Source organism: Rhinatrema bivittatum, chromosome 2 (assembly GCF_901001135.1).
Source record: "Rhinatrema bivittatum chromosome 2, aRhiBiv1.1, whole genome shotgun sequence".
Taxonomy (NCBI): Eukaryota; Metazoa; Chordata; class Amphibia; order Gymnophiona; family Rhinatrematidae; genus Rhinatrema; species Rhinatrema bivittatum.
In genome coordinates, this window is record NC_042616.1 from 714567591 (window position 1) to 714591894 (window position 24304).

The window sequence follows — 24304 nt, forward strand, 5'->3', positions numbered from 1 at the left end:
CAAAAACTAAGTCTATTCCATGTTACCCGTTGCTAGTAACAGCAGTGGCTATTTTCCAAGTCAACCCAATTAACAGCAGGTAATGGACTTCTCCTCCAAGAACTTATCCAATCCCATCTGGTTACGCCTTGTCCTCCTTCTCCCTTTTCTACGCCTGAATTTCATGAGGAGCTGAACCGCACAGTGCATCGAGCAACCACCAGCACCGGCTCCCATGCCAATGCTGGAGCCAGCATCCTCTATGCTGGCACCCCTGCTGGAGCGGCTGGATGTCCTGCTTGGAGTCCTGCCAACGCAGCCGGTGCCCGGGTGTCTGGGGCTCCATCTGCTGCCTTTGATGCTATCCTGATTCCAGGATCCTCTGAGGAGGAGGAAGCAGCTCCGTGCCTGTCACAGAGGGCAGTGCCCTCTTTCCCTGAGCCTGTGCCCAGGCCATCGGGTGCTCCGGAGCCATCAGGGCCTCTGTCCTCTGCCTGCGCGGCCTCCGGCACAGAGGCTTCCTGACACACCATCTGTGACAGTGCCTCGGGGTCCAGAAATTAGCCTCCCTCCCCGACCCTGTGGGGTTGCTAGTGAGCAGGAGGTTGTACACAGTCCTTGGGGTGATGATTCCTCCAAGTTTTTCTTAGAGCCTCGGGTGACCTCCCGTCCAAGCCTTCACCTGCGGATGAGAGGCACCATTCACCCCCGGAGGATTTGTCCTTCGCCAGTTTTGTTCGGGCGATGGCAGAGGCTATACTTTTTCAGTTGCTTACTGAAGAGGATGCCCGCCATAAAATGTTGGAAATCCTCCAATTCATCGATGTCCCACAGGAGGTAGTGGCTGTCCCAGTGCATGAGGTCCTCCTTGAGCTCCTCTACTGGCTATGGGAACACCCAGACTCTGTTGCCCTGGTCAGCCGGAAGACGGATGCCATTTATTTAGTGCATCAGACCCCAGGATTCCAAAAGAGCCAACTCCCACACCAGTCTGTGATAGCAGAGTCTGCTCTGAAGAAAGCTAAGCGAATCTGCCCCTCTTAGCCTCCCCTCAGAACCACAAGGTGAGTAGCTTCTACTCCCTGTACAGGGAAGAGAGAGAACCAGCCTTGAATGCCTTTGCCCAATTGTGGAGCACAGGTCTCCTTTTCGCATATCCTCTGCTTTTGCTGATAGGCAAGACCCTTGTGAAGCTCCAGCAGGATGGGGGCTCCATGATAGCCCCATATTGGCCCCAACAGGTCTGGATCCCTATCCTGTGCGACTTGTCTGTCCAGGAGCCCATATGCCTGGGCACCTCTCCTGACCTCATCACGCAGGATCGGGGCAGGCTGCATCACCCGAACCTTCAGTCGTTGGTCCTCGCTGCCTGGATGTTGAAAGGCTAGTGTTGCAGTCCCTTCAGCTTTTCGGAGAACTTGTCGCAGGTCCTGGTAGCTTCTCAGAAGCCTTCCACACTAAAGTCCTACCAGTTGAAGTGGAGGAGGTTCTCTGTCTGGTGTGCAGAGCAAAATCTTGACCTTTTCACCTGCCCCACGCCACAGCTCCTGGATTATCTGACGTATCTCAGTCAGGGTTGCAGATGACTACGATCTGAATTCATCTGATTGCCATCAGCATCTACCACCAAGGGGTGGGTGACACTCCAGTCTTGGTGCAGCCATTAGTAGGGCGCTTCATGCAAGGCTTGCTACAATTGAAGCCTCCGCTGCGTCCTCTTGTTGTGACCTGGGACCTCAACGTGGTGTTAGCGTGGCTCATGTAGTCTTCATTTGAGCCTATGCGCTCCTGCGAACTTAAACATCTCACTTGGATGGTTCTCTTCCTGGTGGCGATTACTTCTGCCCACAGGGTCTGTGAGCTGCAGGCCCTGGTGACCTATCCGCCTTATACGAGGTTCTTCTATGACAGTGTGGTGTTACGCACTCACCATAAGTTCCTGCCTAAGGTGGTAACTTCCATCTGAATCAGTCTGTTGTGTTTCCCACCTTCTTTCTGAGGCTACACTCTGGACTACAAACGTGTTCTGGCGTCATACCTGGAGCGCACTGCAGCCCACAGCAGACCACGCAACTGTCTCCTTTGAGAAAAATAGACTTGGGGTTGCAGTGGGCAAGCAGACCATGTCCAATTGGTTGGCGGACTGTATTGCTTTATGCTATGAGCAAGCGGACCTTCCGCTTGGAGGCAGAATAATGGCGCACTCAGTGAGCCATGGCAGCATCGGTGGCCCACTTCCATGCGGTACCTATTGCTGAGATCTGCAAGGCCGTGACATGGAGTTCCCTCCACATGTTCACAGCCCACTACTGTCTGGACAGGGATGGTCAACAGGACAGCGCCTTTGGCCAGTCTGTCCTTCGTAACCTGTACCAAGTATGAGAACCCAATTCTCCCTGCCTCTAGGGCCCAATGTGTGGTTCATGCTGTTCATGTTGTTGCCAATAGCACCCCTGTTGTGCCTGTTGCATGTTATCGGGTGTCTGTTGGCCCTGTACGTTTCCAGGGGCAGCATGCAGCTTGGTATTCACCCATCTGTGAAGACTACCATCCTGCTTGTCCTGGGAGAAAACAGTTGCTTACCTGTAACAGGTGTTCTCCCTGGACAGCAGGATGTCAGTCCTCAGTAAACCCACCTGCCACCCCACAGAGTTGAGTGAGTTTGTGGTTTGTTTTTTATTTTTCGCTAGTCTTTTTTTTTCACTTTGATACGACACTGAAGGGGGATCCCGCCTGACTGTGGGGATAATGGCATGCTGGGAATGTTCAGTGTCAGTTTCCCATGCCGGGCTCCATCTGATGATGTCACCCATCTGTAAGGACTAACATCCTGCTGTCTTGGGAGAACACCTGTTACAGGTAGCAACTCTGCTTTATATTCCACCTTTTGTGAATCTTCAAAGTGGATTGCATTCAAGTACTATAGGTATTTCCCTATCCCCAGTGGGCTTACAATCTTAAATTTGTACCTGAGTCAATGGAGGATGAAGTGAATTGCCCAAGGTAACAAGCAAGTTAGTAGGATTTGTACCCTGGCTTCCCTGGTTCTCAGCCTGCTGCTACTTTTGGTGGACATTTGATAGTCATACATAGACATGAATTTTATTTGCAATATACAGATTAAAAAATTCTGCTAAAAGATACTGATTATAACATTTACATGTTCTGATTAAGAACATAAGAAATTGCCATGCTGGGTCACACCAAGGGTCCATCAAGCCCAGCATCCTGTTTCCAACAGAGGCCAAACCAGGCCACAAGAACCTGGCAATTACCCAAACACTAAGAAGATCCCATGCTATTGATGCAATTAATAGCAGTAGCTATTCCCTAAGAAAACTTGATTAATAGCAGTTAATTGACTTCTCCAAGAACTTATCCAACCCTTTTTTGAACCCAGCTACACTAACTGCACTAACCACATCCTCTGGCAACAAATTCCAGAGCCTTATTGTGCATTGAGTGAAATAATTTTCTCCAATTAGTCTTAAAAGTGCTACTTGCTAACTTCATGGAATGCCCCCTAGTCCTTCTATTATCCGAAAGTGTAAATAACCAATTCACATCTACTCGTTCAAGACCTCTCATGATTTTAAAGACCTCTATCATATCTTCCCTCAGCTGTCTCTTCTCCAAGCTGAACAGCCCTAACCTCTTCAACCTTTCCTCATAGGGGAGCTGTTCCATCCCCTTTATCATTTTGGTTGCCCTTCTCTGTACCTTCTCCATCACAACTATATCTTTTTTGAGATATGGCGACCAGAATTGTACACAGTATTCAAGGTGCGGTCTCACCATGGAGCGAAACAGATGCATTATGACACTTTCCATTTTATTAACCATTCCCTTCCTAATAATTCCTAACATTCTATTTGCTTTTTTGACTGCAGCACACTGAGCAGACTATTTTAAAGTATTATCCACTATGAGCTCTAGCTCTTTTTCCTGGGTGGTAGCTCCTAATATGGAACCTAACATCGTGTAACTACAGCAAGGGTTATTTTTCCCTATATGCAACATCTTGCACTTGTCCACATTAAATTTCATCTGCCATTTGAATACCTAATCTGCCAGTCTCTCAAGGTCCTCCTGTAATGTATCACAATCCGCTTGTGATTTAACTACTCTGAATAATTTTGTATCATCCGCAAATTTCATAACTTCACTCGTCGTATTACTTTCCAGATCATATATATATATATCTATATATATATATATATATATATATATAAGCACCGGTCCAAGTACAGATCCCTGAGGCACTCCATTGTTTACCCTTTTCCACTGAGAAAATTGACCATTTAATCCTACTCTATGTCCTGTCTTTTAACCAGTTTGTAATCCACGAAAGGACATCACCTCCTATCCCATGACTTTTTAGTTTTCTTAGAAGCCTCTCATGAGGGACTTTGTCAAACGCCTTCTGAAAATCCAAATACACTACATCTACCATTTCACCTTTATCCACATGTTAATTAACCCCTTCAAAAAAATGAAGCAGATTTGTTAGGCAAGACTTCCCTTGGGTAAATCCATGTTGACTGTGTTCCATTAAACCACGTCTTTCTATATGCTCTACGATTTTGATCATAAAGGGAATGTGTTTTTCAATGATGAGCTCACTCTCATACATCTGATTATATATATTATGGATTTTTTTTTGGATTTGCACATTTTTCATTTTCATGGTTCCTTCTGTTTAGCATGAGTTTTTATGTTCACTTCAGACTTTTTTTGCTTGGTTTGTGCAAGATTGACACAGAAGGTACATGGAGTTCTTTAGATAAGTCCCAACACAAAGAGTGTATAGTAAGTAGGTCCTCGAAATCAAATCCAAAAAACACAAAAGGCACCTATTCCATTAATTGTAAACCAACTAAGGCGTGTAGACAAACAAAGGAAAAAGGAAAAAAAATTTTCTTAAGGCAGGAGCCGCATCTGCAAGCCTGACGACGTGTCTAACCTCACCCGGTCGGACCATCCGGTCTGTTCTTCATCTGCGGCTCTTACCCGGCCGTGAAGCCTGTTAGTAATTTATGATAGCAATGAAACCTTGAAAATGTATTATTCATAAATGACAATTGTTAACAAAGAATAATGTCGTCAGGTTTGCAGATGCGGCTCCTGCCTTAAGAACACATTTTTTCCTTTTTTCCTTTATTGTTTTCTGCACGCCTTAGTTGGTTTACAATTAATAGAATAGGTGCCTTTTGTGTTTTTTGGATTGTTCTTTAGATAAGCCCATTCAAGATGGCAATATTTATAATCTAACTTTTTCAGTCAAGCAGGGAAGTACTTATTAATGTTTTTCTTTCCTTTATAGGACCCAGAAGATGTGGATAGAGAGGTTGGAGATGATTTCCAGGAGGATAACACAAACATCCAACCACAGCAGGAAATCGTGTTTCCTGTGAAGACCATAAGCACTAGTGAGCCAGCTGAGGCATGTATCTAAAAGAACTTAAATGATTCGCAGTCTTATTGCATAGATAAAAACTTGAGAATAAAGTTTATTAGATCAGACATTTCTGCACCTTTTGAAATAACTGGATCATCACCTAATATTTTAAGATCCGATGATAAAGCATTTGATTTTGATAGAAATGTTGGAAGATCAATGTGGGAGTGCTGTTGGATGAAGGGGGCCAATCAAATGTAAATTTCCTAGCGTGTAGCAGATGGACTCAAAACAAGTGGTTATAGCGTGCTCGTGCTAGCAGTTGGAGACGGATCTGACGTCAGCACGGGTACATATACCCCCACAGGAAGTGAAGCAATTCAGTAATTTCCGTCTCCAAAGCAGTTTGGAGCTCCTTCACGCTCGCTGAGCGTTCTTCCAAATTCTAACTACTAAATTCACTAGACGTTATCTATTAACGACGAGCCCCGCACTCCTGCGGTGATACCAGTCGGTCCCTCCCCCGGTTGAGTTTCCCGAGGTGATTTTCGTGGTCCCTCGGAGGTAAGTGCCTCAGTCCGGTGGCCGACTCGCAGCAGAGACCTGCCCCCGAGCGAGAAGGGCTCGGGCGCGGCCTAGAGGCAGCCTCGGTCCCGGTGTGGACTTGGCCCCCGAGCGAGATGAGTTTGGGCGCGGCCTAGAGGCAGCGGGTGCACCACCTCCAGCGCGGCGGTGAAGGTACTCCCCCTCTCCCCCCGCAGCCAGAGACCGCCCGGGTTGCAGTCGGGAAGCGCCGAAGACAAGGTAAGGCATATATATTTACTTGTTGGTCTCCGAGGATCCGAGGAGAAGCAGCGTGGGGGACCCCGGGCATGGACCTACTAGCGGACAGGTCCAACACTCAGGTATCCAGATATTTCAGCCGCAGGCGGGATCCTCTGTCTCAGGGGATTGATGCACTGGTTCAAGCAAGACCCCAGGGGATTCTGCTGTACGCTTTTCCGCCATGGCCCCTGCTGGGCGCCATTATACACAGGATTCAGCGGCACAGAGGCCTGGTTCTTCTAGTGGCCCCGGACTGGCCAAGAAGACCCTGGTACGCAGACATGAGAAGATTGCTGGCAGGGACTCCACTACCCCTGCCGCCGCACAGGGACCTGCTGCGACAAGGTCCCATACTCCACGAGGATCCGGCTCAATTCTCTCTTACGGTCTGGCCATTGAGAGGGCTAGACTGAAGAAAAGGGATACTCGGGGCCAGTAATAGATACACTCCTCAGAGCACGCAAGTTCTCCACATCGCTAACTTATATAAGGATCTGGAGAGTATTTGAAGCTTGGTGCGAAGCTCATAGCACCAATCCACATGCCGCTAAGATTCCTCTCGTTTTGGACTTCCTGCAAGATGGTCTTAAGAAAGGTCTGTCCCTCAATTCCATCAAGGTCCAAGTGGCAGCACTTTCCTGCTACGGTCCACGGAGTGACGGCAATAGTATCGCCACACACCCGGACGTTTCACGTTTCCTGAAAGGAGTCAAACACATTCGTCCGCCACTGAAGTGGCCCTTACCTCTGTGGAACCTCAACCTAGTTTTGGACTTTCTAGCGGGACACGCCTTCCGTCCACTTCGAGGCCTGTCCCTCCGTTTGTTAACCTTGAAGATGGTGTTCCTGCTGGCTGTTTGCTCCGCACGCCGTGTCTCCGAGCTACAAGCACTGTCTTGCCGTGATCCGTTTCTCCGAATCACGCCAGACGCCATCCATCTTCGCACGGTTCCTTCCTTCTTACCCAAAGTTGTCTCGCACTTCCACCTCAACCAAACCATCTCTTTACCTACCACAGAAGGTTTGAAGAAGTCTGAAGACTGTCGAATTCTACGCCATCTCGACATAGGCAGGCTACTGTCCAGATACCTGGAAGTGTCCGAAGCAATATGAAAGACAGACCATCTGTTCGTTCTACACAGCGGGAAGAAGCAAGGGGAAGCGGCCTCAAGGGCAACTATCGCCCGCTGGGTCAAAGAAGTTATCAAGGCAGCCTACGTAGACGCGGGTAAACCACCGCCTCTACAGGTCAAGGCTCACTCTACCAGAGTGCAAGCAGCCTTTTGGGCAGAAACGCGGATGCTGTCGCCTGCTGAGATCTGTAAGGCGGCGACATGGTCCTCCCTCCATACCTTCTCCAGATTCTACCGTCTGGATGTCCAGGCCAGGGAGGACACCGCATTTGTGAGGGCAATCCTACACGGACCTCGGGCAGCCTCCCGCCCAGTCCAGGAGTAGCTTTTGTACATCCCACTTGTTTTGAGTCCATCTGCTTCACGCTAGGAAATGTAGAGATTACTTACCTGATAATCTCGTTTTCCTTAGTGTATGCAGATGGACTCAGCATCCCGCCCGGCTGCCAATATTCATGGGATTTCACAGGCTCAAGGTAAGCCATGTTTTATTACATAGGGCATCCACCCTGCCGGGTGTCGACGCCTTCCGGTTGAAAACACTGGCGGTCTCCAGCTACTATCAACCGGTCACGGTAATCCTGTTTCAATTAATCGATCGGTCAGTACTCATATCGCTATGACAGCTTTGCAAGGAAGATTACTGAATTGCTTCACTTCCTGTGGGGGTATATGTACCTGTGCTGACGTCAGATCGTCTCCAACTGCTAGCACGAGCACGCTATACCCACTTGTTTTGAGTCCATCTGCATACACTAAGGAAAACGAGATTATCAGGTAAGTAATCTCTACAATATCAATGTACTTGCTTGCCAACACTAGATACGTATCTAATTTTATTTTGAAGCTACCAGTGTGGCAAGACTTTGGGAATTTTTTTTATTCTTCCCAAAAACAATTATGCATTTTTTTTCCACCAAATCACCGTGACCATAACTTTAAGGAAAATGCCATTTTTTATTTCTAAACTTGGCAGCAGGATGTAGACTTCAGAGGTTACATAAAGTGTTTTCCATTGATAAGCAGGGCTGAATTAGCCATTGCATGTGAGTGGTCATCTGGTGGTATCAAATAGATCTGTCTCTTAGCTAGTAGAGCTGTATCTTTACGGACCATGTACAGGATTTTCCACTTGGGGGTTACCTTATGAGCTTCCTTCAGTCTTTTTTTCATCCGAGCACCATCACAGATGTGAATCCCTCTTTTTTTTCTTTTTTCTGTGAAAATCTAACTTTTTTTTCTTTAATGTTGCAACTCTGCCTCAGCAGCCCCCAAACAGAACTTTTCAGCGCTACCAACAAAAAGAAGTTTAAAATCTTTTGGTCCTTATCAGGTTTGGTAGTAAGAAATCCACTGTGACTGGGTTCAAGGATTGTATTTGTGGTAGAAGAATGACCATTACTGATGTAGATGAACCCTGCCTCTGACCAGACCATGACTAGGTCAGCAGTTGTCATTGTAGACAGATGTCCCTGCATTCTCAGAAATCTAGGGTCTGGAAAATGGAGGAACTGCATAACTCTCTCAAACTACATTCTTTTCTCTTACAGGAGTACAGCCTTGTCTGCTGTCTCAGGACTTGAGTTGAGCAGGAGCAGCCAGTGAAGTTGAATGAGAAAGGGAGTTGTGTGGTTTCGATGGGGGGGGGGGGGGGGGTGTGGGAGAGGAGTCTAGCTGCACAGTTTTGAATCACTTGGAGCGGTTGTAATGTATAGTCAGAGACCTATGTATAAGGAATTGCATTAATTGAGACTTGTCAGTATAAGAGACTGAAGCACATATTGAAAGTCAGCAGGAAATAGTAAAGGTTTGAGGATTTTGAGTAGGTGAATTTTATAATATTATTTTGTAATAGATGCAATATTTGTGGACATGGATAGCTTGGAATCAATGTGAACACCTAGATTGTGAGCATGACTGCGTATGGGTATATGGCATTTGTTAAAGATGAATTCAGTGGGAGGTGCACAGGTAGAGTTTGGAATAGTGGACAGGTGGATGATTTTGGGGTTTTTTTCTGCATTGAGGGTGAGTCTATTTATGCATTAGCCAAGTATTTATTGTTTGAAGGTAGTTTGCCTAGTGAGAAGGTGTGTTTCCATGATGAGTTGTATGGGAGGAAGAATTGTATGTCATCTGCATAGATTTTATAGTTTAAGTTGAGATTTGATAGAAGTTGACAGAGGGAGAAGATATATATTAAACAAGATAGTGGAGACTGTGGATCCTTGTGGTACTCCGGAGTCAGTGTAATGCAAGTCGGAGGAGTATTGTTTGAGATTAATTTGTTGTGGGTGGTGATGTAAAAAGGATCTGAACCAATTGAGGACTTTACCAGTAATACCAATATTTTGAAGAGTATTGCAGAGAATTTCATGGTTCAGGGTATCGAAAGCAGCTGAGATGTCAAGGAGTATGCAAATGTAATCTATATTGGAATCGAAGCCTCGAATTATGGAGTCGAAGGATGAAAAGGAGGGTTTCAGTGGTGAGACCTTTCCTGAAGCCGTGTAGATATGGGTATAAGATATCTTCAATGTACTCATTTAATTGGTGTAGATGGACAGATTAAATTAATTTTGCTGGGGTAGTGAGGGATGCTATTGAGCGATAGTTGCTTAGTAGATTTATATCAGATATTTTTTTCTTGGGGATGGGGAGAATTAATGTGTTGGGGTTTTTTTTGAGTGAAGCCAGGAAAATTCCCAATGTTAGCAATGAATTGATTAAATGAGTTAATGATGGAGCTAAAGATTCACGGACGTCACGCAGTAGTTTACCAGGACATGGGTTAAACGGACTGTTTGAGATTTTGTTTTGGAAAGGATCTGAAATGTTGTGTCTATAGAGATGGTGGAGAATTCAGCCCAGGAATAGGATGGAGAAACTTGGATGTTGTGTGGAATTGGCAAATGATTAAATTTTGATGAGAGATTTAGAATTTTATCTTTAAAATGGTTTGCATTGTTGTTGCAGAAAGAATTTGGTAAGTGAGCCGATTGGTCATTTTTTGTAGTTATCAGGGATTTCACAATGTTGAATAAATGGAGCAATTACCAATGGCAGCAGAAATTTGTTTTGCATAGTATGTTTTCTTACTAGTGTTTGCTTTTTGTAATGGTTGAGACATGCATAGTAAACATTTTTTCTTTCTGGGATTGGATTTTTGCACCATCTTTGCTCAAGGTGGCGGAGTTTTGTCTTTAAGTGGCATAATTCTGTAGTGTACCATGGAGTGTGAGCGAGTTTGACAGTTTTTGGGGGGCGAAAGTGTCGTAGGAGTTGGACACTGTTAGACCAGTTTATGAATTCACTATTGATGTCTGAGTATCTGAGTTAGGTGGCAAAGCATGAATTTTGTATTCTTTGCCTAGGGATATTACATGATGTCCAGGGTTGCCGGTTTTGCAACCAGATTACCCCTAAAGGTCATCAGGCGAGTTCAAATAAAATGGAGAAACTTTTTGGCCCTTGAAAATTGGGGTCCTCCATCCCGCGTCAGGCGCGTGGACACCGCGGGGTCAAGGATAGCCTATGGACGCCGAACCACCCCCACTCCGACTCCCCCTCTGGAGAGGTGCTCCATAGATCGACCGTTGGTGTCCTTGCATTCCAGGACGTCAAATTCCTCACCCTCCTTGGTGCCGGGAAAAGACCGGGCTAAGCACCGGGGGAGATCGAGGAAACAGTCACGGGTCGCCATCGGCATGGCTCCGTTTCTGGGAAGGTCCCACAAAACAGATCGGAAGGTACTCTGTCAAAGCCAGAAGGCAAATAGAAAGCAAGACAGATCAATTGCCTTAGATGAAAAATATTTATTCGCACATATATCTTGATAAAAGAGCCTAACTCTGGCAGAGTTTCACACTAGGCTGCTTCAGGGGCTAAAAATAACCAAACGCAAAATTAAGACCTAAAAAATAAAATACGAAATAATTAAAAGATGAATATATAAATAGACTTAAACACATAAACCACAGGACGTATATATATAAATAGCAAAATCAGAATTTGAAGATAAAAATAGGTAGATTGAAACATTACATTTAAATAGATATATATTGTTTTAAAAAATGGACAAGCATAAACCTTATAAATACATAATAATCATACAGAATCATAAATAAAATACCCACATGAAAGTAAATGTGAAAAATAGTAATCATAGTGATTAATAAAATTATGGTGATTAATAAAATTATAGGAGCATTGTACCGGAGAGAAGAGAAAAAAGGTGTACCTTTATCAGATGTATGTTGTATAAATGGCAACAAATCAAAAACTGAAAATAAAAATTGGTAGATTGAATCATTACATTTAAATACATAAATATTTTTAAACAATAGACAAACCACATAGAAATCTTATAAATACAAAAATAACCATGCAGAATTGTAAATAAAATGCGCACACAAAAATATATATAAACAATCTATAAAAACAAATCTATATAAAAAAAAATGATGAAAAATAAAAAGGCATTGCACTGGAGAGGAGAGAAAATAAATTGTATACCTTTATCACGGGTAATGTTGGGTTTCACTTTTGTGCCTGATGTAAATATTAGTCTACTGATGAATATTCTAAATTAACATAACATGAGAAAATAAATAAATAAAAATCAATTCATTATAAACCAATGATCAATAAAAGGAGACCGATCAAAGTGTAATATTTTATTCAGATCCTAAGCTTGGTTTATTGCATTGTTGACTAAATTATGTAACAAAATCAATATAGATCGCAGAGTATAGCTTCACTAGAGAATTAAAATTATTGGGCACGAGTTAATCAAGGACAGTTTTCTATGTCCTTGATTAACTAGTTTTCTATCTAAGGTAAAACGCAGAGACATAGTGATATACAGTGTTATCTAAAGGAAAGTCATTTCTAGTCTCATTTGTATATAACAATGAAACCTATGGCAGAGAGAGAGAATACAGAAATATTCTACTCACTTGGGTCATGGCAGATTTGCACTTAATGGATGAACTGTTTACATCGGTATTATATAAACCTAAAATAAAGGGACCCATTAATCTTACCTAGAAAAATGTAAGAGATCTAATAGTTATTAAAAGCATTGTATTGCCTGCACAAAATGCCGATTCCAATCGCATAATTTACTTCTTAATGTTAAACTGAAGACATTTGCCCGCAAAAATATCTTGCTTGATAACTAACAAAACGGGAGCGGAAGCAGGACCGCACCAGACCTATTACTCTACAAGCAAAATCTTTATTTATAAATGTGTACCATGATTATATTGATATAGCTACAATGCATTTCATCGGTTCCCGACTGAGTAAAGCTCTAAAAAAAAAAATTTTTTTTTTAAATTTTAGACTACAAAAGTTTCATAAGACTAACCCTTGTATATGGCTAAGGAATTTCCACATTCGGTTATAGATGCTGATAAATCTTTACTTTGTGCAGAACAGCAATAAATCTCTACCATATTTTACTGCCTTTAGCTAGGAGCACCCGGAAACTGGAAGGCTTTAAGTACTACCTTGTTAGCCCTTTGACAGCTAAAAAAAATGTGCTGTAGTTGGCTGCGATCTAGCTGCATTAAGAAACTTTATTATTGTAGTACTAAGTCAAGACAGGGAGTGTTAACTATTCCTCATTTTATATGATTAAATCAGGGTTTCTATTCAATAACCCGAGTAGTGCAAAAATAATTGATAAAACAGGAACAAAATAAATAAACTGTAATAACTAATTATAAAAATAAAACTAAAGTCATATTTACCCTATATAGATTTGTTGGTTTATAATGAGATTTCAGTTCAATTAGTGGCTTATGAAAATGAAAACAAAAAATATTAAATTACAGAAAAACATTATCAATATCTTGGTTTTAACCCTGATGGATGGTAAGTATTATATTCAAAAATAAGTCCTTGTTCCAATTTAAGTAAATTCATATCAATATTCCCTCCTCTCAGTTTAGTCACTAATACAAATTTAAAATCATTAAAACTGTGACCAAATGAAATTGCGTGTTGGACTAAAGGTTTGCTCTCTATTTTTCTTTTGTTGCACTCTCTTATGTTCGATAATTCTCTTGTTAAATGGTCTAGTTGTCTTACCAATTTAAAACTTATTTACACGTACAGTGAGCGGCATATACAATGCCGCTGCTCTTAGTAAAGGAATTGAGTACAAACGGCTTAGAATCATCATTAAATACGATTTTATCTGTTTTTAGATTGGCATCACATACCGAGAAAGACCCACAAGGGCAGTAGCCACGTGGTCTATTTTAGATTCTTGTGGTAAAACTGATGGAACTAATCTTTGATTACTACTGCATTTGTATCCTATCATTATGTCTGACTTTAAAACAAGGAAGACACTGGACAATATTCCAATGTTTTTTCAAAATGTTCCCTATATGGCAAGATTTCTGAGTGTAGAAGAGGGGCAGCCCACGTTCTTTGTTTTTTCTTTGTTTGGGTTGCAATAGTTCTTTTCTATTTTTGTTCAATGCACGAGTATAAGCATCGTCAACAACCCTTTCAGGATAGTTCTTTTCAACAAATCTAGATTTAATTTCTATTGCGCTCTCTTGAATGTATCATCTCTTGTACAAAGTCTACGAAGTCTAAGAAATTGTGAATATGTTAAGTTAGATACTAAGGACCTATTATGGCAACTATTATATTCAAGTAATTTGTTCGACTCAGTAGGTTTACGATAAATATCAGTTACAAATGTTTCTTGTTCATAAATGATCTGTATATCTAAAAAAGGTATTTTTCATGCATCAAAATCCAGACTGAATTTCAGGTTTGGATCCAAACTGTTAAGCCAGGTATAAAATAGGTCTAATCTTTCTTTACTACCTTTCCAAATCATCAAAATATTATCTATATATCACCACCACAATAGGACTTTTCAGAATAATGTTGTCCTAAGAATATTACTTCAAATTTACCTACATATTAGATTGACTACAGACTGTGCCATGGCTGCACCCATTGCCACCCATTTGGATTCATTATAAATTATATTGTCAAATTTTGAACATTTTTTTGTTAAAACAATTTTAGCAAGCTCTAAAATGAATCAAGTAGTGATACTGTTCTGTGTATTCCTATTTTCTAATGATTCTTATATGATTGCAAAGCATCGTCCTGTGGTATGTTAGTGTACCAAGATTCAGTGTCTAATGTCACAAGTAAAATTTCTTCATAATGAAAATTTTAATCTTTTAAAATATTGATAATGTGTGCAGAGTCTGATATAAGACAGAACAGTAGAAACTAAAGATCTGAGAAATTGATCTACAAATATAAAGGTTCATGAAGTGAACCTATACCTGAAATTATAGGTCTACCCGGAGGAGATGTCAAAGATTTGTGAATTTTTGGAAGTATATATATTGTGGGCATGATGGGATAGGAGACAGAAATTCAAACTCTTTGTTAGTAATGAATTGGGTAGAATGAGCTGTGGATAGGAGCAAATCAATTTCTGTTTTAATACTTCTTGTAGGGTCATGTTGCAATTTTGGTATAAAAGGCAGTATCTGCAAATTGTTTTGAGATTTCATCCATATATTGTATCTTATCCATAATAACAATGGCACACCCTTTGTCTGCTGGCTTAATTATAATCTTGTCTTCTCGTTTCAGTTGTGTCAATAGCTTCCTTTTCTTTTCTACTGATATTACAAAAATTCTTTTCCTAGATTTTCTAGTTCACACAGTACTAGCATTTCATAAGTATGTAGAACTGGGCCTATCGATCCAGGGGGGGACCCATTTGCTCTTGTGTTTTACAATAGAGGGATTGGAAACTTGTTGATACTGTCCAGAGAAATAATGCATAATTTTAAGTTTCTTGTAAATTTAAACAAATCTACTCTAGTTTTAAAAGCATTATAGTGTGGTGTTGGGACAAAGGACAGACCTTTGTTTAATACGGATGTCTCATTTATATTCAATTTACGAGAGGAAATATTGATGATACGATTATGTAGTGATTGGCAAGGAATCAGTGGTAGAGTGAGGCCTCTTCTTCTCCCTCTCCCTCTGATTCTGCCTCTCCCTCTGTATGTTGGGCTTTTGCCATGCTTTTACTAGGCCTTCTTGATTCATCATCCGCTGTAGTTCATGTAAGCATTTTAACAGTTGGGCAATTACATTCTGTACTTCAAAGTAAAGACACCGGATGCTCAATGCTTGAACAGCCCCTGAAGCAGCCCCATTATGGGCGAAACTCAGGTCTAGAGTCTGGCATCTACTGGGCAATTCATCAATAAACATTTATCAAGGACCTTCGGATCTATCTCTTTTTCTTAATCCTCAAGGCTTTGATAGACCATCTTCCTTTTTGTCTTTTGGGTCCATCTATTATGTTATGGAATCTAAGGGTATTTTAAAAATGATGGCAAACTTTGTAATATTTTAAAACAAATTGAATTTTCTTGCATACTCCTCTGCCTCCAACTACACCAAACAAAAGAAAAACACTTCTAAGAATGAAACAAGATGGCATAAGTAATGTTCTACACGGATATTTCTGACATTATTTGGTGTTTGAGATCCAATAGCAATACACCCTTTCATACAGAGAATAAGCAAGCCTGAATTTTTCTCCAAATGGATGTAAGAATAGGAACGTAATGCATATATAATTCTGTCTATATCTTTCTGTAGGTATATATACATAAATACACATTAAAGTACTTCCCCCTTATTTTGAGGTGGTAGATTTATTTATTGATATCTGAAGAAGCAGTAGATAAATACAGGTTTGAAAATGGGGGAAATATAGATTGAAAAGAATAAAAATGAAATCTCATAAAACAGTACTATTAATCTAGAATGGGAGTTTGACTAAGTTATTAATGATAAAAAAAAAACCAAACATACAATTAAGTCTTTAATGTTTAGGATACAGTCTTCCAAAAAAGAGAGAGGCATAGGCATGTGAAGTATACTGATTGGGTCATTGTTCTTGTCTTTTACCCAATAAACAAATGTGGGTATAATAGACAAAGTAGGCAATAGCATTCAAAGCTGGCTGAGTTTTATCCTGTATTAAACACATGGTAGAATCAAAGTTCTACCATGTGTAGGTATAGGTTCTTTAATAGACTATTATTTATTGAATTGAATATATACTGCCTGTATATTTCAGAAAGGGTACTGAGATACTGAACAATGTATAGAAGGACATCTTTCTGCTCTGTCTTTTAAGTAAAAATTTTTAAATAAGCTTTTTTTCACCATAAAAGTTTGCGAGGGTTTGATTCCATTAAACAAATGGTATCAAACAAGGATCTTGTAAGGAGAAATTGTCATAAGAGCACACAAGAAGTGCATTCTAGAGTAGGGAAAATTAGGTTTTGCCTCAAGTGGGGTGTGTGGTTTGTTTTTGGGAGGGACAGCTTTTTACACTAAGTGGTAACTCATTGAAATGTGCTTCCAAAGATATGTAAGCTGTCAATTAATATGTTCATTTGGAAGTTGGATGAGCTGCTAGAGGACATCATAATCAATAAGTATGATCTGCTTAGAGTTCAGAAGCTAATTCAAATAGATGCCAGTTTTAGATCATTAAGGCAGTTTGCCCACTAGGAGACACAATTTGGTTGCATCAAATAATTTTTCTGTCTTTTTTTTAGATGGCCATCAAGGAACTGCTAGAGGCATATTTTTACTCTTCCTCCTGATGTACTATGTTTGTCTGAAAATGCATCTTTGTTGTGTTGCAGCCTGAAGAGGAAGAACCTCCCCTTGCTGTCTTGACTGAGCCATCTGTAACAGTATTGCTGAGTATTCCAGAGAAGATATCTTCCCAAGTGCCACAGATGCTACAAGAGACAGATGTTTCAAATTCTAATAAGCAAAATAGTGTGCCTCCACCATCACAGAGTAAGCCATTAAAACCTATATACAGGAATATATTTTCATTGAAATTCTACACGTGAATCTCTACAAACAAAACATCCAGCTTGAATATACCATATTACAGTTTTAAGTAAGAGCTTAATCCAAACTGAGCTGGTTTTTACAGCAGTATATCAGCACAGCTTTCTTGCCTAACAACTTTACATAAAGCAAAATGTTTTATTTTTATCAGGGCCAAAATCCAGGCCAGACTTTGTCATGAGTCTCTGACGCAACAAAATTCAATGAAGAGTGTTGGTTAAAACTATCTTAATAAAAAAAAAAACTTTATACAGTCTGCTACTTTCTGGAGGTGAAGACTTTTCTCCAGGGACAAGCAGGGTATGGATCAGTATTAGATGAAGGTTCAATCAAGGGCACGAGTTCTAGATATAGGCAAACTAATTTTATTTATTTATTTATTTATTTCACTTTATATACCGACTTTCAAGTTCATTTCAAGGCGGTTTACAATAAATGTAATTTTGTATCTCAAGGAGTCATTAGCTGGTTGGTAAAATCTAGGGGAAACAGAAAAACAGTGGTCAAAAGTAAAAGGAAATATTGTATGGGCAGATAACCTTTTGTTGGAAAGTAAATAAAGGAAAGGGTTAAAAAGGCTGCTATGATTTCCTAAAGAAGTAGCTGAAAAAGCAAGGGAAAAAAAGGTTTGTATTTATAGCTATAAAAGATTACAGAAAACACTGGTGACAATATCTGGAAGAATAAGAAAAAATGGGGAAGTAGGAATTCAAAGACTGAAATGGAAGAAAAAATAGCAAATATGGCAAAATGGGGATGACAGAATTTTTTTTTTTTGTTTGTTTTTAGATATGTTAGTAATAGGAGGAAATGCAAAAGCATTGTGAAACTCAAAGTGAAAGGGAAGAATATTTAGAGGCTCATGAGGAACCAGCAGATTGGCCTAACATTTCTGTTCACAGCAGAAGGGCCAGAAGCAGGACTACAAAAAAGAAACACAAGTATTTATTTAATAATTCTTATATACCGAATTTTCATGTGAGCATATCTAATCGGTTTACAGTAGTTACAAATATTTTTAAATATTTGCTATTTCCAAAAGAAAGGAAGTAGATACATAGTTTCATAATGTAAATAAATAGTAAACTAAAAATAGGCTAAATAAAATTTTAACAATTAGGCAGTATAGTAAGAATAGAGATAAAATCAAAAATATATACATTACCTTGGTATAAAATCAGTAGTTTGTACTCATTATGTTAACAGCTCTTGGAAGGCTCGTTTAAAAAGCCAAGTTTTAATGCCAGTTTTAAATAATTTGATGTCTGCTTCTAATCATAATTCCTGTGGAATAGAGTTCCATAGTTGGGGTCCAGCAATAGAGTTCTTTCTCTTACATTATTTAGATGTGCAATTTTAGGGGAAGGAATTGGCAATATCCGTGTTCTGGTTGATCTAGTAATTCTTGAAGGGATGTGGAAATTAAGTTAGCCATTCAATTGTTTTCATTGTAGAGGGTTTTATGAATTAGGGACAAGATTTTATGCTGGACCCTGTATTTGATCGGTAGCCAGTGAAGTCCTTTCAATATTGGGGTGATATGTTCGGATCTTCTAGTTCCTGTCAAAAGTCTAGCTGCTACGTTCTGCAGAAGTTGCAATGGTCTTGTAATATTTGCAGGTAGGCCTAATAGTGAATTGTAGTAGTCTAATCTTGACAAGACAAGTGCCTGTAACACGCATTATAAAATCTTTTGGGAATAGGAGGGGTTTAAATCTTTTGAGGATATTTAATTTAAAATAACCATCGCATATGATTTTTTTAACGCATGATTTCATTGAGAATTCACAATCTGAGAATCCCTAGATCTCATACTTCTAGGGCAGGGGTCAGGAACCTTTTTGGCTGAGAGCCATAAACGCCACATATTTTAAAATGTAATTTCATGAGAGCCATACAATATGTTTAAAACTAAATACAAGTAAATGTGTGCATTTTATGTAAGATCACACTTTTAAAGTACAATACGTCTCTGAAAATATTACACCAGGCCTTAAGACACCAATTCATCTCCTATTAGGAAAACGGACCAAGTCAGGCTGCTATAGAGTCCTACACAGAAACTACACGCCAGCAGAAAACCTCACCTGAATCACGTGCTGTCCCTCACCTAACATAGAATAAAGAGACCAAAACGCATAACAAGAAGCATGCAGAAAAAACTGAATTGGAAACTGCAACAAGACAGAGTCTCTGTATGCAGTGTAACAAAGGAAAAAAGAAACATCACCCATCCTTATAAAACAAATCAAGAAATATAAAATCAACAGCAGTAAAACTGTACTAACAAAAAGAACATATTTCGAAACAGCTGAGTGGAATATCCAATAATTAAAAACTCATATAAAACATTTCCAGATACCAACAAAATATTTCAAAATAGCAAAATAATAATAATAATAGAAAATAGAAAAATAATAAGGATACAAAATTTTTTTTGCTCTGCATACCTGGGAACGTTTGATATCCAGGTGTCCTGAGATTGTTCTGAATTAGCAGGAGGCGGGGTGGTTTGCTTGGAACTTTCTCCTCTCTGTCTCATACCAGCGCTCTCTCTCACACTGGCTCTCAATGACACACCTATACACACATACTCTCAGTACTCACATATACACATGTTTTTTCTCTCTCACTTATATAGGCTCTTAATTACACATTTTCACACATGCTGTCTATCTTTTCACGCTTACACACACACAGGCTTTCAATCACATAAATACATGCTGTCTTTTTCTCTCACACACACTCTCATTCACATGCTTACAAACATGTCCTCTTTCTCTCATATACATACACATGATTTCTCTCACACACAAAGGATCTCAATCATACACACATACTCTTTCACACAAACAGGTTTTCAATCACAAACTTACACATACAGGTTCCCAATGGTAAACTTACATTCATGCTATTTCTCTCACAGGCAGGCTCTCAATCACAGACATACTCTTTCACATATACAGGCTCTCAATCACAGACATACTCTCTTTCACATATACAGGCTCTCAATCATTCACATACATGCAATCTCTCACTCACACACACAGGATCTCAAACACACATGCTTGCTCGCTCATTCACACTCTCTCCCCCACCCCGGGAACTTGCGGCAGCAGCAGCCTCCTCCCAACGCTAACCTCCTTCATTTTCAGCCCTCGCGGAGGAGGAGTCCCATCGGCCGCGGTTGAAGCTCTTCATTTTCTTCCGAGCCGCGCTGCAGTCTTCTTTTCGTCGGACCGACGCAGACCACACTAGCGTGGCCTCTTCTTGCCGCGCATGCACCCGATGCTCTCCACTTCCTCTTCCGGGCCGCGAGGGGGGGCGGGAAGAAGAGACCACACTAGCGTGGTCTCTTCTTCCCGCGCACGCACCCGATGCTCACCACTTCCTCTTCTGGGCCGCGGGGGGGGGGGGGGGGGGGGTGGGGGGCGGGAAGAAGAGAGCATGCCAGTGCCACAGACTCCAGCTATTCTGCCGCGTTCCGCCTGGGCTGACAGCATTTTAAGCCCGGGCGGAGGAGGACCGGGGAGCAGCTGGGTCAGCGGGGGACTGGAAAGTGTGGCGACACTTGTCTGCGAGCCAGATGCAGCCCTCAAAAGAGCCATATCTGGCTCGCGAGCCATGGGTTCCCGACCCCTGGTCTATATCATATCACCCCTGCTCCTCCTCCTCCTCCAGGGTATACATAATTAGGTTAGCATAGAGTTCTATGAGAAACAATTTTTGTAAGAAATATAATGCACTCCATTTTCTATTCCTATTTAGACATATATATCCTGCCTTATCAAACACAATAATGCCTAGAACTGCTTGCAAACAAATTAATGAATACAATACTCTGGAATCTCTGTGGACAGAAATGTTATGACATGTCGAAATATATCAATGGCGGTATACTAACATTTATCTGACTAGACTGATGAAGCAGATTACACACCCTGCTAAAATTGATAACATAGGGTGACTACAAACATGGCAGAAAATCTGTATGGCCCATCTAGTCTGACCATTTGCTGAATTAATTTAGCTTTATGAATTCCCATCACTCCCTTGAATTTATCCCATGCTTTCTTGAATCCAGATACTGTTTGTCTCCATCACCCTCTATGTAAAGAAATATTTCCTAAGAATACTTCTCAATCTACCACCTTTCACCCTCATTCTGTAACCCCTTGTTCTAGAGCCTCCTTTCTGTAGAAAATCTCACCTCCTGTGCATGGAAACATTTCTTTGAGATATTTAAAAATCTTTATCATATCTTGCCTATCTCGCCTTTCTTCTAGGATGTTCGTGTTTAGGCCTTTTAAATCTATCCATATATACCTTAAAACAAAGACCACTGACCATTTTAGTAGCCACTCTCTATACTGACTCCAATTGGTTGTATCCTTTTGAAAGTGTGGTCTGCAGAATTGTACACAGTATTCCAAATGAGAACTCACCAGTGACCTATATGAGGGAAATAACACCTCCTTTTTTTTTCTGCTGACCATTCCTCTCCCTATGCAGCTAAGCATCTTTCTGGCTTTTGTCGTCACTTTATCCACCTGTTTAGCCATCTGAAGATCATCAGATATAATCACACCCAGATCCCGCTCTTCTTTCATGCTTAGAAGAATTTCACCTCCAATACTGTATCTCTCCCTTGGGTTTTTGCATCCTAAATGCTTTTCTGTGCATTTGTGCAGTTTTTTAGCATGAAATCTTCTGCCGGTTCCTAGACCATTCCTCGAGCTTTGCTAGATCCTTACTCATGTTTTCCACTTCTTCCTGGCTGACCCCCCATGTTGAAAATTTTGGTGGTACTGGTAAAAAGACAAACCTTCCCTGACAACCCTTCTGTTCTGTCACTCACAAAGTTCAAAAGAACCGATCCAAGGACTGATCCCTGAGGCACACCACTAGCAACAACTCCCTCCTCAGAAAACTCCAATTTACCACTACTCTTTCCTGCCTCTCACTCAGCCAGTTTCTAACCCAGTCAGTCACTCTAGATCCCATAACAAGGCCATTCAATTTAAGAAACCTCCTATGCAAACTGTCAGAAGCCTTACTGAAATCCAAGTACACTACACGAGCAGGTCCATATTCAAAAGCTATTTAGATGGTTAACATAAGTTATCCATCTGAATGGCTTACCCGGCTGTATTCAGCCTTTATCCAGCTAACTTCTAGCTGGCTAATAAGTTAAATGGCTAGAATTTAGCCAGATAAGTTAGGGGTGGATTAGGGGCATAACTGGGGGGAGTTGAGTTAGACAGCTAAGTTAACTGGCTAACTTGTATATTCAGAATTAGCTAGATGACTTAGCTAGCTAAGTCTGGTCGAGTCAAAGAGCTGTCCTAAAGTTAGCCAGCTAAGACATCCGGCTATATTCAGTAGTGTGGGTGCGCTGTTGAATATACCTTCAGTTAGCCGAATAAGTTTATCCAGCTAACTTTGCTATCCAGACTGTCTGAATATAGACCACCTAGTTTTCTCCCTTGGTCCACCTATCTGTCTGACAAAATTACCTGTAGTAAAATCATGCTGCCTTGGTTCTTGAATCCATTGGAGTTCAAGAACTTGCACTATCCTGTGTTTTAGTAGTGATTCCATTAATTTGCTCCCCACAGGGAGTCACTGTCAGCCTGTAGTTCCCAGGCTCCACCTTACTTCCACTTTTATGAATAGGAATTGCATCCACCCATCTCCAGTCCTCTGGAATTACCCCAGCTCTAAAGCATTGAAAAGATCAGCCAGTGGAGCTGCCAGGGCTTCTCGAAGTTCCCTTAGTACTTTTGGATATTTCCTATCCTTAGTATTTCATTTTGTTTAGTTAGCTTCTCACAAACACACTGTTCTGAAAATCAATTGTTTACCTCCCTTCCCATCTTAGCTCTCTGTCTGCTGATGGATGGAGACCTTCAGGGACATAGTAGCCAAGTCCCAAATCCAGTCTGGCAGCCCCAGTGCTGCCTTGGATCAGAAAGGTCTCCCAGTAGGAGAACATCACCATGGTATAGTAGGAAGTGATCTTATAGCAAGGATCTGCTCTCCAGGTGATGTCCTCAGTGAGAGGACAATACAAGTCTCCCAGGGCTACTGCCCAGGAGGGGAAGGGTTAGGTCTGCTATTATAGTTGGTGGATGTGAGGCTATTATGGCTGGTGGATGTGAGGACCGCCTAGTAACTTACCTGCCTGGTGCAAAGGAGGCAGACCTCCCGCGTCACCTAGATAGGATTATAAACAGTGCTGGGGAGGAGCCGGCTGTCGTGGTACATGTGGCACCAACGACATAAGAAAATGTGGGAGAGAGGTTCTGAAAGCCAAATTTAGGATTTTAGGTAGAAAGCTGAAATCCAGAACCTCCAGGGTGGCATTCTCTGAAATGCTTCCTGTTCCATGTGCAGGACCCCAGAGGCAGGAAGAGCTCCAGAGTTTCAATGCGTGGATGAGACGATGGTGCAGGGAAGAGGGTTTCAGTTTTGTAAGGAACTGGGGAAATATTTGGGGAAGGGGGAGACTTTTCCGAAAGGATGGACTCCACCTTAACCAGAGTGGAACCAAGCTGCTGGCACTAACGTTTAAAAAGGAGGTAGAGCAGCTTTTAAACTAGAATAAGGGGGAAAGCTGACAGTCACTCAGCAGTGCATGGTTCGGAGCAATGTATCCTTGAAGGATACTAATGAAAGAGGAGCGTCAGAGCATCCCAACCGAGGTTCCAATAAAAGCAAACATTGTCCATGTGCCTATATGTAAAAAAAATTACCTGAGCTAAAGATTACCAAATTTATTTTATTTTTTATTTTATTTATTTAAGGTTTTTATATACCGGCAATCATGAGCACATATCTTGCTGGTTTACATGGAACGGGAGTGCATTAAATACAACAACTAGAACTGTGGTGATCGAAGGAGCAGTTACAAATAACAAGGGTAGCAGAACTTGGATAAGAAGGAAGAGATAGGAAAGAATAAACGGTTAAACGGTATACAAATAAATTAAATGCTATGTAAAAATGGCATGATTAATGG

At 41.1% G+C, this 24304-nt stretch overlaps 1 protein-coding gene across 3 annotated transcripts in view; it reads left to right on the forward strand.

The window, feature by feature from the left end:
• MTDH (metadherin) overlaps window positions 1-24304 on the forward strand; it is a 186394-nt gene that overhangs the window by 130826 nt on the left and 31264 nt on the right. For all 3 annotated transcript variants that reach the window (XM_029591759.1, XM_029591760.1, XM_029591762.1), the window contains 2 exons: window positions 5303-5422; window positions 17067-17226. In XM_029591759.1, the coding sequence (XP_029447619.1) occupies window positions 5303-5422; window positions 17067-17226 (280 nt within the window). The remainder of the gene's footprint in view (window positions 1-5302; window positions 5423-17066; window positions 17227-24304) is intronic.